Source organism: Oreochromis niloticus, linkage group LG9 (assembly GCF_001858045.2).
Source record: "Oreochromis niloticus isolate F11D_XX linkage group LG9, O_niloticus_UMD_NMBU, whole genome shotgun sequence".
In the NCBI taxonomy this organism is placed as follows: domain Eukaryota; kingdom Metazoa; phylum Chordata; class Actinopteri; order Cichliformes; family Cichlidae; genus Oreochromis; species Oreochromis niloticus.
Window position 1 is genome coordinate 34295301 of NC_031974.2, and position 14944 is coordinate 34310244.

The 14944-nt window shown below is 42.0% G+C and overlaps 1 protein-coding gene across 4 annotated transcripts in view; it reads right to left on the bottom strand.

Moving 5' to 3' along the window:
* Positions 1-7681: 7681 nt before the first annotated feature.
* The window catches only part of LOC109194205 (polypyrimidine tract-binding protein 2), a 22571-nt gene continuing 15308 nt past the window's right edge, over positions 7682-14944 (bottom strand). For 3 of the 4 annotated variants that reach the window (XM_025910343.1, XM_025910342.1, XM_025910341.1), the window contains exons 12-14: positions 9543-9759; positions 9223-9300; positions 7682-9091 (exon numbers count right to left, since the gene is read on the bottom strand). In XM_025910343.1, coding sequence (XP_025766128.1) covers positions 8962-9091; positions 9223-9300; positions 9543-9759 — 425 coding nt within the window. In that variant the 3' untranslated portion in view covers positions 7682-8961. Of the gene's footprint in view, positions 9092-9222; positions 9301-9542; positions 13243-14944 lie in introns of those variants that run through there. The other variant, XM_025910344.1, reaches the window with a different exon arrangement.

Here is a 14944-nt window from a genome sequence, read left to right on the forward strand (position 1 = left end):
AACCATTTTTCCCTCTGTTGCAGCGCTCCTGTGGTTCTGATCGCGACCTCCGTGGACAGCCTTCCCCGTGGTCGTCCCCATACCCACCGACTCCTGTTCACTCTTGTTTACCTTCGTTTTGATCTCATTCATTCTGTAAATAAAATCTTGTAAATAGTTGTCAGTGAGGGAATTGAGTCTGCTTTTGGCTCCAACCCCGGTTCTTGACAGAAACCTTATGAATATAAGCGTGCTCACGCACACAGGTGTTCACACAAGTTTTCACAAACACAGACACACACTGTGGCTGCTGCCTCTAAACATATCATGTACTATCAATCCTGTATGCTGCTCAGTAACATTCAATATTGATTATTTACTGTTACTTATGCTTATGTTGGTTGGAAAAATAAATCTGTTGGGGATTTATCTTGGCCTTCAGACAATAATTCTGATCGCTGTAGTGCCAGACAGGACAAGCAAAAAATTAAAAAAAACTTTTTTGTAGGATCATTTAGAAGGGTTGTAATCGGTCATTTTTCCAGAGGCTATGCCAGTGTCAAAGGGGTGTTACCAGGTTTCTCCATTCCAGTTTAGATGGATCCCCACTGGGATGAAATACTTGGGTATTAGGTTATGCTCTGATTTAACTAATATTATTTCTGTAATTAAAGTGCATTACACCAGTGTTAACTTGATGGATGTGGTACTGGTGGTTCACAGTGGGCAGTGCAGCAGCTTTTCACTGACCTTATTAATCACAGGAAATGTTTAGAACAAAGCACCACATATTTCCAACAGAAGTACCCATGCACATACATATTGTTGTGCAATCGGAGTGCTTTATGTCTGGCCATTTGTATTGCACTAAATGCTAGCTTGCAATTAATTATATTATGTTTAAATTTCAGTTAGGCCATTTTAAGTGGCTGTATCTGTTGCTGAGCTACAGAGCAATCAGCCTCTCCGATCCTCTAACCAAAGTCTCCTACCTGTCCCTCGCTCTGATTTCAAAACTAGAGGTAATCGTGCTTTGGAGGTTGTTGCACCCAAACTTCAGAACAGCCTTCCTGAGTCAATTAGCTCTGCTGACTCTACTAATTGTTTTAAACTACTACTGTAAACAAATTTTTACAGGTTAGCTTTCCCTTAATCTTTGCCCCTTTATTTTCAGCCATAGTTTGGAACTAGTTGTGTATATGTGAGTCTGTTGAAATGAAGTCTGACTGTGTGGTTGATTGTGTCTGCATGTTTTAACTTGTATACTTCAGTGTGTGGGTTTTATTCAAACTGTGAAGTACTTTGTAACCCTGTTTTGTGCTATACAAACAAAGTTAGTATTATTATTTCAGACACAAAATGAATGAGAATTTCCTACTTTCAAACTCGTAGTTCCAATGTGTTTTAATAGTCAGGAGTGCAGAAACCCATGAGGTAACAGCAGCCATGAGCCTTTGTCCTGTCATCTATAATCTGGGTGACAGAGAGCAGGATCACAGTGTCCAGCCCTAGTGATGCATTGCATAGACTAGATATTGATTAGCTCCTCTGGTTTGCATTGATACATCATGTCATCTTTGTTTTCAGAGCCCAATCCAGGACACAAGCACTTCCACTGAACGCTCACAAAATAAAAACCCATGGCACTAATAGTGAGCTGCAAGCGTCTGCATGATGATGGATCAGGCCATCTGCGCAGTCCCAGGACTGGACTGTGGAGTGCCATCTTCATCAAACAATGCCTGACAGGGGCGTCCATCATCACAAATTCATGTCGATGTACCCAGTCCCTGATGGAACGAAGCCTGTTTACATCAACACAGCGACAGCAACTTTATTATTTTCATTCTTTTAAACGTTCCACTGTTCTTTACAAACACACGTTCAGTATTGTCAGGTTATACATGCTAGGAGACATTCTTTGTAATGGATTCCCCAATTACATGAACAAACTGCAGTCTATTGATACAGTGCAGTACGTTTACTACCTATAGCATGCTGTAATAGGGGTAAGATAATATTACAGTCAATTTTGTTTAGAACTGTTTTTTTTTTAGGGGGGGGGGTTGTGCTCTTGACGAAGGCGGTTGCACTTTTCTCCTCTCCTCCTCCTCTCCCTTAGCTTCCCTGCTTAGCCTCTTGTGTCCTTGTCTAGTCTCGTGTTTTTTGTATTACTTTCCCTGGAACACTCTCTCACAGTCTGTTCTCTAAAACCTAAAAGAGGAATTATGGATTTGATCAACTGGTCCCTGAATGCAATTGACACCCTTTTCTCAACGAGAAGTCTGGGCTCGGGTGAGCCTGAGTGCTGAAGATATCTACCTATTCGGAACCATGATAACAGGGTTCTTGCTGATCGGAACTGGCTTGGCCCTGACTTATCGAAGAATTAAGAAAGCGGAACCGGCTGTTCAAACCCCCACAAGGCTGCCCGCTGGGATTGAAACGATGGGACGAGGCGTGAGTTTCTCAAAATGGGCTCATTGAGTGCAGCACGGATAAGATCTTGGAGAACCGCACGGCTGCCGTGAATACTCAGAACAAGACCTCTGAGTGCAGACTGATTACATCTTGGAGAAGCGCACTGCGGTCGTGAGTTCTCAGAATCGGCTCTTTGAGCACAAGAATGACAACATCATGGAGCGTAAGTCTGATAACATCATGGAGAAGCTCACGGCTCTCCAACGGGAGATTGAGAGACCAGTGTCGTTAGAACAGCTTTGAAATTCATATGAGTTGTTCACAGTAAAGTAAAAACCACCATCACTTCATGCAGAGACCCCTTCGGCGCCAGCTGTGGTCTCAAGGCTGGAGCTGAACAACAACATCCTGATAACATTGACTGTGCTTTGACTGTTCTTCCCATTCCATGCAAGGCCACCTGGGTTGGCTGGAAGACTGTTTACTTAGCCTGGCAGGGTGAAGGACACTGTCTCAGCTGAACTCTGGACACACACACACACACACACAGACATATATACACATGCAGATGTACACTCATCCCCCCTCCCCCCTCCAAACGCCTTCGACGCTTATTCCCTTCCGATGCTGACGGTGGATCATGGAGACCAGCACATAGGCTGCAGGCCCGGATGTACTGTCTACACTGGCTGTCTCTCACCCTTTGCCCATCTCTGTTGCTTGTCATGTGTTTCTTTGGTGTATTAAGAGTTTTTTCATGTGCTATGTGCAGAGGTGTTTTTTTCTGTTCTCAAACTGATCTCCCTGTTGGAGCTCAGTCTGGGGGGAGTTATTTTTTTCTCCTTATCTTTCCTCATGTTGTGCTTTTCCATGTTATACCCCTCTGACCTGTCTTCCCCATGTGATGTTTGTGTAATGTATGTATGGTCGGAAGGGTAAGACGGCGCTGGCACGGCTGGCAGCCTTAACCCAATTTCCTTTGGGATGAATAAAGTATGATCAATCAATCAATCAATCAATCAATCAATCAATCAATCAATCAATCAACTGGCAGGACAAGCAGGGAGATGAGTCCACCATCAGAGGTGAAGATTATTTGTAACCTTCACTAATGAGTTATTATCTAAAGGCTTTTTAATTACATGGGTTACACAGATAAAAACACTGTCACTTGTAACAGGAACAGGAAGTGATAGTCTACTGCAGGGAGACCCAACACCAGGTGAGGTGCTGTATGGTGTGTACTGGTTAAGTCTGTGGCACCAACACTTTAGAACAGTCTCCCAGTACAGCTTTCGTTAGCAGACTCTCTGGACTCGTAGAAAGCAGCAATTTTGTTTAACCAGCCTTTTATTAAAATGTCAAAACTGTCTTTTAAACGACACAATGACTTTATTTGTATCAATTTTCCTTTTTTATCTTCCCGTTTTGTTCTATAATGCTTTGCAGCTGCTTATTGTCCTTTATAAATAATTTTTTCTTACTTTTCCTTTATTGCAGAACAGAAAACACAGACAATAAAAAATCAGAACTAAATACAAAAAACACAAGTAAAAGACAACACCGTGGATTTGTGTATGTGGGCTTATTCTACTTTTCACTTTTTCATCAGTAGAGTCCAGTGTTGGGTAAGTTACTTTAAATTAGTAACTTAGTTACATTACTAGTTACTTCTCTAAAAAAGTAACTCAGTTACTTCAAGTTACTCGTTACTTTCAAAGTAACTAGTTACTAGGGAAAGTAACTTTGGTTTTACTCAGAATTCTCTTGTTAATGTGTTGCTTCCGTAACTGGATACCCAGCCAGATTGCCAGTCTTCTAGCTTGCTTACTTGCCACAAGTGCACTGTGCCACCTACCAATAGAAAGGAAAAAATAATGTGCACATTTCCACGAGAGAAATCCCACGCCTGGACCGTCGTTGACCGCTGCCATGATTCTAGCCTGCTTTTTACATCCAACACAAAAACTGCAGTCGTGGTGCTTTTGATTGTACTCAGAACTTGGAAATTCTGCCTTCTGAATAGGAAGATGTAGGTAACACCAGACTGCAGATGAGCTGCATACAGAGCTGGACTAGGACAAAAAAATCGTCCCGGGCATTTTGACTAGAGACCGGCCCACCATTATAGGAAAAATCATAAAGCCTTTGAATGAAAATAAACACTGTTGTGACAGTGATGTACACTGTTCTGATGGTATATATGTATCAATCTATCAATTGTTTGTTGTAAGACTCAGATAATTATTTTTTTTTAAAGCGAGACATTTTAAATGAGAATAATAAAGGAAAGTATTTCCTTGTCCCCCCCTTTCCCTGTTAATGCCCTACCTGCCCCCCTGGCAACACTTTGCTAGACCCGCCCCTGCACAGTTACCAGCTGTCAGCTACTTAGAAAAGGATCCTGGTGTTATTTGTCTCTCAGAAACAGTTCATAACTTCCCTTCAACTCATCCATGTCACCTAAAAGGTAAATCTGTTTCTCCATCACCTGTTCAGCTCTGATGATTCAGTAAGGACATCTCCTGGTTTCATCTGCATGTTTCCCTCTCACCAGATATCCAAACCGATATCATGACCAGCAGCTTTACAGCTGTGGCTCCAGCAAACATCAGCTGATACTAGAAATTAATATTAAATAAATTCTAACAACAGCTGATCAAGCTTAAACGTGATGCTGTTGTTTAACGCGACATCCGCTGGTTTCCTCTTTCTGGCGCAAAGTGGGCGATAAACAAACAAGAGAGAAAAGCCGATCAACTGATCATTGATCAGTTTCGTGATTGAAGTAGAAACAAGAGAGAATGAGAGAAGAAGAGGCAGCTGTGCAGCTTCAGCTTTGTGTCTTTTTCATTGTAGCTGAAGTCCGGGACAAACTGTGTTCCTTTTCACCTCAGTACGAAACGCGTAATATTTTCTCTGAATACCAGACGATTCTGTTTTTTACGGGACGGTTGGCAACTCTAATAATTAACCGTATGAACAAAATAAAGTTCAACATCAGTAACATAGCACCCACACAGCTGTATAGAAACTCCGTCATGCTAGCTAGCACGCAGTACGAAAAAGTCAGCATACCGAAAATAAACTCCACCTAAACTTGGTTTATATCTGACTCGGATAGACTGCAGGTCATAACTTCTTACCTGAAGTTCAGTTCACCTGACACTCGGACCGGCGGCCGCTTCGGGTCTCTCCTCTTGCCTCCCTTTTCCTTCATCCACCTGCTGGCCTCCACCACTTGCTAATGTTATTGAATCTGTGGAAGCTCCGCGATATCCACCACACGAAGTAATGAGTAACGAGCCTATCTAAATCCCAGTAACGAGTAACGCGTTCCTGGTTTTGGCATAATAACTAGTAACCGTGCTCGTTACCACAATAATAACGTAGTTACTGTAACGCGTTACTTAATAACGCGTTAGTCCCAACACTGGTAGAGTCTGATGAATATGACAGAAGCAAGTGAGCTTTTAAAGGGAAAAAGGGGAATATTAATGTTATTACAGGTAGCATTGTCACCTTATGAAAATGATTGTGATCAGTAAATGGAAAGTAGTGTGTTGACTCTAACATGAAGGAGGAGACAGGACACAAAAAGCACCGGTGAGAGGGCGTTTGTGTTTGTTTTCAGTAGCACTGCCTGATTTTGGCTCCTTTTTAAGTTACCTCTAGACCTAAACAGGAGGCAGCAGGATCAGTGGGCACATGGTGAACATTAGTATCAACAGCTTTGTTCTTTCCAGTCCAGCAAAGACGTTGCCAGTTCTTGATCTTTTATTCCTTTAAGTGCCGTCTCCAGTGGTGGAAGATGCTCTTGTTCAGACTGTGAGTTTAGTTGGTGCTGGTAGTGATGACAGTAATTTTCCAGTGGTTTCCACTGTTAGTGGTTCCATTTATCAGAGCGGGACCCACCCCCCACCCCCAGCCCCCAGACATCTTTTCAGACTCCACCAGACTGTCAGGACATTGAATGCCTTCCTGTCTTTACCCACTCGGCACTCCAGAAGACAGGACTGTAAAACACATCCACAGGTACAAGCACCATGCCTTACACCCAACTTTTGAAAGAAACTTGCTCTACATCAGTCATGTAGTTTCCACAGTAGTCGTTTCTTTACACTACTTCCAAGCACTTTGCAACTATTTTATTCTATATTGCATGCCTTTCTCATTTTGTATATATCCCTCAATTTTATATATTTATCCTGTTTGCTATTCAGATTTTAATCTGACAGAGTTTGTGTGGAGCAACCACAACTTTGTTGTACATGTACGATGACAACAAAGGGCTATTCTATTCCAGTTTAAGATACAACACTGTTCACACTTGGTGTCCCTCACAATCACGGAGTGACAATCACATTTTTCCACGTTTGTTAATCACTAGAACTATACCATTGGATGCACTGGTTTCTTTAAATTAATAAGAAAACTGTGGTATAGTGTGAGTACTAGCACTTCTTCCAGTGTTTAAGTCATTTCTAGCTCGGAGAGTAAATAGTAAACGGACTGCATGAGCAAAGTCAAGTGCTTTGTCTTATCCAGCCAAGCACATTTGTCTATGCTTTTCTAGATAAGTGCTTTCTATCCATCCAGCTGCATCGGAGAGCAACTTGGAGCTATAGGATATTTGGCATGTAGACTATAGCACCAACTATAACCACCAACTTTCTGGTTAACAGAAAGAAGTAGATTAATAGTGCTCTATTAACAGATTGAAATTCACTTTTAATCTGCAAATTTAAGTGCTGTGTCAGTTACATGTAATACCATTCTATACAATTTAATGGGATCTGTCAGCTTCCCAGTTTAAACCCTCAGCTCAGCTGGAGGCCTTCTGTGTGGTTTACATGTTCCCTGTATATTGTATATTGTATGAGGTTTATTTCTATTGTAGACCCGAGTGCCGACTAAATCAAAACCCTTCACATTTTTGTGCAAGGACTAAAAAGTGCCTGTTACTGATGCCTGAGGTTGTGTCAAGCTCTCCCAAACAGATGGTCAGGACAGCAGTGGTCCTTAGGCTAATCAGAAAAAGGGGAAATACCAGAGGAGAGAAGATCGAGATATTAAAGGAACAGATTGAGTAAGCTGGCAGAGTGGGAAACATATCGAGAAAGTGTCCTATAATCTAGAACCTTCACAGGGTTCAATCTGGCTTATTAGAGCTTGTTTTCAAGTGTCTCCAAATTGATTTTGGTCTTCTCCCACCTAGGACTGAAGATGGGTTATGAAGTGAGGAGAGCAGACATAAAACAGAGGAGTGAGACAGAGGAAGTGAATGCAGAGCTACAGAAGAGTTTTATTAGACATGCTACAAAGGTAATGCACATAAGAGACACCATGAGAGGGGAAACTCAAAAAACAGAAAACCAAGTTGAACCTCTGTTGTTAGAAAAAAGAAATAATCCTTTAATTGCACCAGCTTGAGTCCAAATCCTTACATTTTGAACTACATTTAAATAAAAAAAACATAGCTTTGACGATAAAAAAAGAAAGAATATACACCAGGATTAGTTCAGAACAAATGCCTATGAAATCAGGTTTGTGATTTAAAAATAAAACAATTCGGTGAACACTTTGAATCGTTGACATTTTCCCCACATACACAACAATTCTGAGTTTAAAATGCTCTTTTTTGTTCATATGACTTAACACTAAAGGCACAGAAACTTTGGTCCAACTGAGTAGCCCTCTCAAGTAAAGTGTCACATGACAATGCAATCACAGTGGACTCATCTTTTTACTGCTTCCACAGCATGCAACACTTATGTGAGATCCTATCATCATGCATGCTTTGAAAAACACTGTCACCAACTATTAAACCTCACTGCTATAGAAAAGAAAAGCAAGGAAGGCTTCAAAAATCACATAACAAAATACTTTACTACATTGTCATAGTTTCTTATGCATGGATTGTGCTAGAACAATCTTCCACTGAACATCCCTTTGAAATAAAGGCGTTCCAGTTAAACCGCCTGTCATAGGCTACCAAAAACATTTTGCCTCAGGAATATTCAGTCCTCCTGCTGCTAAACTAAAAAGGAAAATGTCATCTAAAATTGGAGAATAAAAGAAAAACACGGCTATGCCCAGTCAGAGGCACAGCTTCTAGACTGTTCTGTCTAGATGAATAGAAAACAGCTTGCATTCTCATCAACTCCCAGAAATATTCAATACCAATGTGCCTCAGTAGGAGTTTGATAAATTAACATGTCCAACTGTAGGAAAAGATTGTTGAGTAAGGCACACGAGTACTGTATCTTTTCATTTAAAAATTAATCACCGATTTACACCCAACTAACGTACAGGGGGACAACCAACCATTTCAAGGTTTTGCTTGACAAAAAAAATAAGGAGATACAGTTAAGAAAGAGCTGGGGAGATCCAATGTTGTTCTTTTTAAAGAAAATAAAAGGATATACAAACATATTGAGGAATGATACAATCAAAATAACTGATTCAATCTATGTGGTCCCCCTGGTGTTCAAACAGTCTAAGAGCTTTAAATAGTTAAACCATCATAGTCATACTGTCAGGAGCCTGTGGGCCACATTCTTAAATGGTGGACTTGGAGAACGAGACTCTCAGGTGCTGGTTGCCTCCCATGTTATAGTTGTGAAGGTCGATCAGTGCCTGGATGGCTTCCTCCACTGTTGACATCTGGATCAGAGCCATCTTGCGATCTCTTGAAAACATGAAGCAGAGACAAATACCACAGATTAACTAGATGGATGGAAGTGGTAGGATAGAGCTTTTCGGGAATCTTTAACAAATATTAGCCTGGACTTGTCCAGTAGGTAGGACAGCTGTACATACTGGAAAAATTTGAATGCTTTCACAGTGCCTCCAGTGTTGGAGAAGAGCAGCCGCAGGTCATCTTCTGTCACATCTTGTCTGCCAAAGTGAAGGACACAGACTCTAATCAGACATGATTTTAGCATCAGCTCTTTTCTCCAAGTCTAATCATTTGGCAGTTTTAATATAAACTGTTAACATTGAGATCTGTTCATTAGCCAACACACCAATGACACAGTTAATCTCTTGCATTAACAGCTGTGCTAGTTAGTAGGGGTATTTCAAACATCCTTCAGTGGCATGTCCTCTTTGTGATGCCGACTGACCTGACTCTTACTTACGGGATATTGGAAAGGTGAAGAGTGGCAGAGGGTGGAAAGATGTTCTGGAAGTTCTTGGAACCTGGTTTCTTGAAACGATGAAGTGGGGAGTTGGCAAAATCCTTGGTTAGACCTTGATCGTCCAGGCCGTCCCGAGGCAATGCCACCGTCTGGTGCTTGGACAGTGTCACCCGGATGATCTTCCCGTACATCTTTTGGCCATTCAGGTGGCTCATAGCTTTTGTGGGGGTAAAAGAAATATCAGAAGGATGAATGCTATGTATCAACAGATCCCAAAGTTTTTACATTCCTATGCCATTTTCACACACAGTGAAATCTTTCAACACATCCACTCAGATGTAATGTAAGATGGCAGTGCGCGTGGATGCAGCGGCTCGTCTAGGGACAAGTGAGAGTGGAAGTTGTGTGTGTTTGCAAATCCAACATTCTGGCTGTAAAACTTACGGCCAAGAGACCTTACTAAAAATCAGGGCAAAGTACGTTGTTGGAACTACAATGCTTGATTGTGACTTGAACATATTAAGTCGGTAAGCTAAATGCTAACCTCCATCACCCATATTATCCAATGTCCGCTCCCTCGACAACAAACTGGACAAGCTACGTCTGCTGAGAGAAGCCCACAGGGAGTGGAGAGACTGCCTTCACGGAAACATGGCTCCAGGATAACATACCGGACAGCCATACACCTGGAGGGAATGACATTGTTCCGAGTGGAAAGAGACGCAGCTAGCTCCGGCAAGTGTCGAGGCGGAGGTCTGTGCATCTATATTAATTTATATTAAAAATCATGCGTTAATGCCAGCTGAGTGCAGTGTTGTGTGACTAATGTGGCAGAGTTTCTCATTGTGAAATGCCAGCCATTCTACCTGCTGAGAGAATCTACCATTGTTATCGCAGTTGCTGTTTACATAACGCCCAGCGCTAATACCGAGGCCACTGCTAATGAGTCACTTGAAGGGGTACACGACGCCATGAATGAGCTACAGACGAAACATCCAGAAAGAAACCCATATGCTGTCTAAATGACTACCATCCCATTGCATTGACACCAATTGTGATGAAGTGTTTTGAACAGTTTATCAAACTACACATCATAGCCAGGCTTCCTGCAACATTCGCTCTAGTTTGCTTATCATTCCAACTGCTCCACAAAGGATGCAATATCCACCTTGCATTCTGTTATCACCCATCTGGACTGCAAAGACACCTATGCTAGAGTCCTGTACATTGATTTTAGCTCAGCGTTTAACACCATTACTTCAAAGAAACTGAGAAACTCCTCTTACTTGTCCTGAACACAAACATTTATGTCTGTGGATCCTGGACTTTCTGACTTGCAGACCTCAGTCTGTCCGTGTTGGGAAAAACATCTCCAAACCCCACTGTGTCCTCAACCTACTGTTGTATGCACTGATAACACACGACTGTGCATCCAGATATGAGGGGAACCTAATTATTATGTTTGCGGATGATTTGCGGATGAATCACTGTACAGGAGAGAAGTTGAACACCTTGTGGGCTGGTGTAGCGAGAACAATCTGGTGCTAATCGTAGCCACAACGAAAGAGATGCTCTTCGAGATATGTACATTACATATCTCAATCAACAGTCTTGGTAGGGTTTTAGTTTAAGGTTTTAATATATCTATCATTCTCACACAGTTTTATTATTATTATTATTATTATTATTATGTATTTCATTTTGTATTTATTTAGTGACTATTTTATAGCGACACGTCTGGCATATATAATATACGAGTGTCTGAATGTGGGGGATGAGCGAGAGAGATAAATATAAAGCCATACTGGCTCGGACGTTACTCGGATTAAAAGGTCCACATCAGGTGTTGAGGAACCAGGGCACCCTGATGGGAAGTACTACTGGAACAAGACGGCATCGGTGGGTAAGAGACAGTAGCTGTTGGAATGCTACTACGCAAGTAACCCCAGCGGAAGGGGTTACATGAATAGGATGACGGAACTATGGAATTGTCGATACCCAGCATCCACATTCATGGCAAATCAACTAGGACCTCAGTGTTGGAGAATGGTGGTGGAGAATGACCGAGCTAAGATCCTGTGGGACTTCCAGATACAGACAGACAAAATGGTGGTGGCTAACCAAGCTGGAAAACTACCAAGAGCTCAAAGAAGAGCGTGAGAAGATGTGGAGGGTGAAGGTAACAGTGGTTCCAGTGAATCGAAGCACTCTGTGCAGTGACTCCCAAGCTAGCCGAGTGGCTCCAGCAGATCCCGGGAACAACATCCGAGATCTCTGTCCAGAAGAGCGCAGTCCTGGGAACAGCTAAGATACTGTGCAGGATCATCAAGCTCCCAGGCCTCTGGTAGAGGACCCGAGCTTGGAGGATAAAGACTGCCCACAGGGGCGAGCGGGGAATGCATTCGATCTCAAACACAGCACTAAGAGCATTTTGTTATGTTAAATAAATAGATGGATACTTTATTGAGCCCATAAGGGAAATGTTTGTGTTACAGCAGCATGATAAAGTAAAAATAGTAGAGTCTACAATACACAATAATAAACAACAGTTAAAAAAAAAAAAAAAAAGAGTGTCACAGGTGTCCAATAAGGTCCTTTTATTATGAGATATAAAAATTCCTGCACCATTTACAACAGTGACAAAAAAACAAGGAAAAGTATAAATGGTTAAAACAGTAAACGTAAGACTGGCACTGTGTAAGAGAGAAGTGTAAATTGCATTAATGAATAATATGTAGACTATAAATCTGCCTCAGAAGTGTGGAGTGGAGAAGGTGTGATGGGTTGTCCATGGTGGAGAGCAGTCCTGTCCCTCAATGACTCAAATGCCTCCAAGTTCTGATTTATGATACTTCCAGCCTTGCGGATTACTTTATTGATCCTGCTGCCATCTCTGGCACTGACGTATCACTGCAGACCCCACCCACCCTGGCAATGGACTGTTTAAACTGCATCCATCTGGTAAGCGGTATAGAAACATGCAAACACGCGCCACCAGACTGAGAGACAGCTTCTTTCCCAGACCTGTGAAATACATCTAAATTCTATCTGTGACTTTCTGCACACATGCACATACAGATAGTGTCCATTCAACTGTTCTATAGTGCACCTCAAACCAACTCCAGTCCTTTTATTTGCTAAACTGATAATGACATCATGAAGGAACTGCCCACACCAGGCCATGAAATCGTCTTTGAGTCAATTAGCTAATTACTTTTGGCACATGTTAAGGAGCAAAAACTCCTAAACCCTTCACCCAATTTGAATGTGGATACCCTCAAATAAAAGCTGAGAGTCTACACATTGTCCATATCTGTTATATAACTATAATTGGAATATGTTTCAGTAAACAGGTATTAAAAATAAATCAATAAAAAAAAACAAAAAAAACTTGTGTCTGATGTGTGCCGAGTTACCAAAACAAAACTTCGTTATGTGTGAACATGTATTGACAATAAAGGATTCTTGCTCTTCTTCCAGCCTAATCCACATAGTTCCTCACCACTCCTGCCCAACCGTAATACACCCAACCACTGCCGTGTCATCAGAAAACTTCTGCAGGTGGCATATTTCACTGTGGTACTGGAAATCTGACATGTACAAGGTAAAAGAGGTAGTCAGCAATCCAGGAGACCGTAGAAGTGGTGATACCCATCCCGAGCAGCTTCTCACTTGAATTGGCTGGATGGTATTAAAGGAACTGGAAAAACAAAGAATATGATTCTCACAATGCTACCAGTTCCACGCATGTGAAAGCGAGCACATTACAACAGGCAGATAACACCATCATCTACCCCCACAAGAGGCTGGTAAGCGAACCGAAGAGTGTTGAGAGCATGTTTCACCTGGAAGCTAAGTCGGGCAAGAACCAGTTTCTCCAGCACCTTGATGATATGTTAACGTCAAGGCAACTGGTCTGAAGTCATTAAGACCTGATGCGACCAGGGTCTGTAGCTTTGCTTTGGTGTAGCCCCTCCACTTATGTTCTTAGCTGGACACCAATCACAGTCATGTATGAAGGGGGAATTTTAGAGGAGCGTGGGAGTGGGGTTGGTTCCGAACACCCAATCTCTGCATGGAGAAGGGGATGTGTATTGGTGGATTGTTTGATGGCTGAGGAGGTGTTAAGATTGGTGCTGAGTGTGGAGGGGCAGCAGGGGGTCCAGTACTGACCCTGTTAAGATAGAGAGTCAGTTCATTATGTGTGCCTATGCCAAGAGGCACACATAATGAGAGTCAGTTCATTATGTGTGCCTATGCCAAGAGGCACACATATTACTATTCCTCGGATTTATTATTCTTATTCTTATTATTATTATTATGTGTGCCTATGCCAAGAGGCACACATATTACTATTCGTCGGATTTATTATTCTTATTATGTGTGCCTATGACAAGAGGCACACATATTACTATTCGTCGGATTTATTATTCTTATTATTATTATTCTCCATCTTCCGCCTAAATTTCGGCACGTATCACGCCCCGCAGTTTTGAGACAAGCTTCATATATGTTACCTCATTTTGTGCGGCCGATCTGGAATGGTGTGCTATGACTTTTGGTGTTTATGAATTTTATAGTTTTTTAAATATTAATATTTTAGTGAAAATTTTCCCGCGCTCCTCTGCCAAACAGTTTTGACATTAGGATTACATATGTTAGATCATTTTGTGCGGCTGGAGCTGGACTATTATGTTGTGACTTTTGGTGTTTATGACTTTTATAGTTTTTTTAATATTAATATTTTAGTACAAATTTAGGCCAATTCATCTTTTGGCGCCAAATAAACAGACTTCATTTGTGGTGTCTTGGCTCTCTCTAGTGGTATACCGGGAGTAGTACAGCCGAAAAGATTTATCCTTGTGTTGAAAACTCCATATCCCACAATTCATAGCACGCCTCTACAGAGTGAACAATGGCGGCCACCACTTCGTTTTATATGTCTTTTATTCGTGTTTCTAGGTCACAAAATAAACTTTTAAGATATTTTCAGGCGAGAATGTAGGTGTGTAAACTTCAAATATCTGCTTGTTTTATCAAGACATCCCATATTTAGCGACAGTGCTCTGACGACGTTGGTCCTGCCTGACAGCTAGCCGGCTACCTAGCTAGCTGCCGCACTTGGCTGCAAATGGATAGCGAGGGGACTCTCTCTGTCGTTTCACCTCCCGGTCTCTCGCAAATGCTCGCACAGAATCGGAGTTACAGCTGATGTGGAAAAAATAACTGAGTTGTTTGGTGGTGCTATAATGCGGAGCTACAACAGTGGGCAGCTATCCACCGGTGTATGACAGAAAGGACATGCCGCGACCGCCGATCGACCGGTGTTTGCTAACGCGGAGGTCAATCGTGGATCAGGGAAAGCGAAGGCAGGAGCGTGAGGTGAACTGAATTTCAGGTAA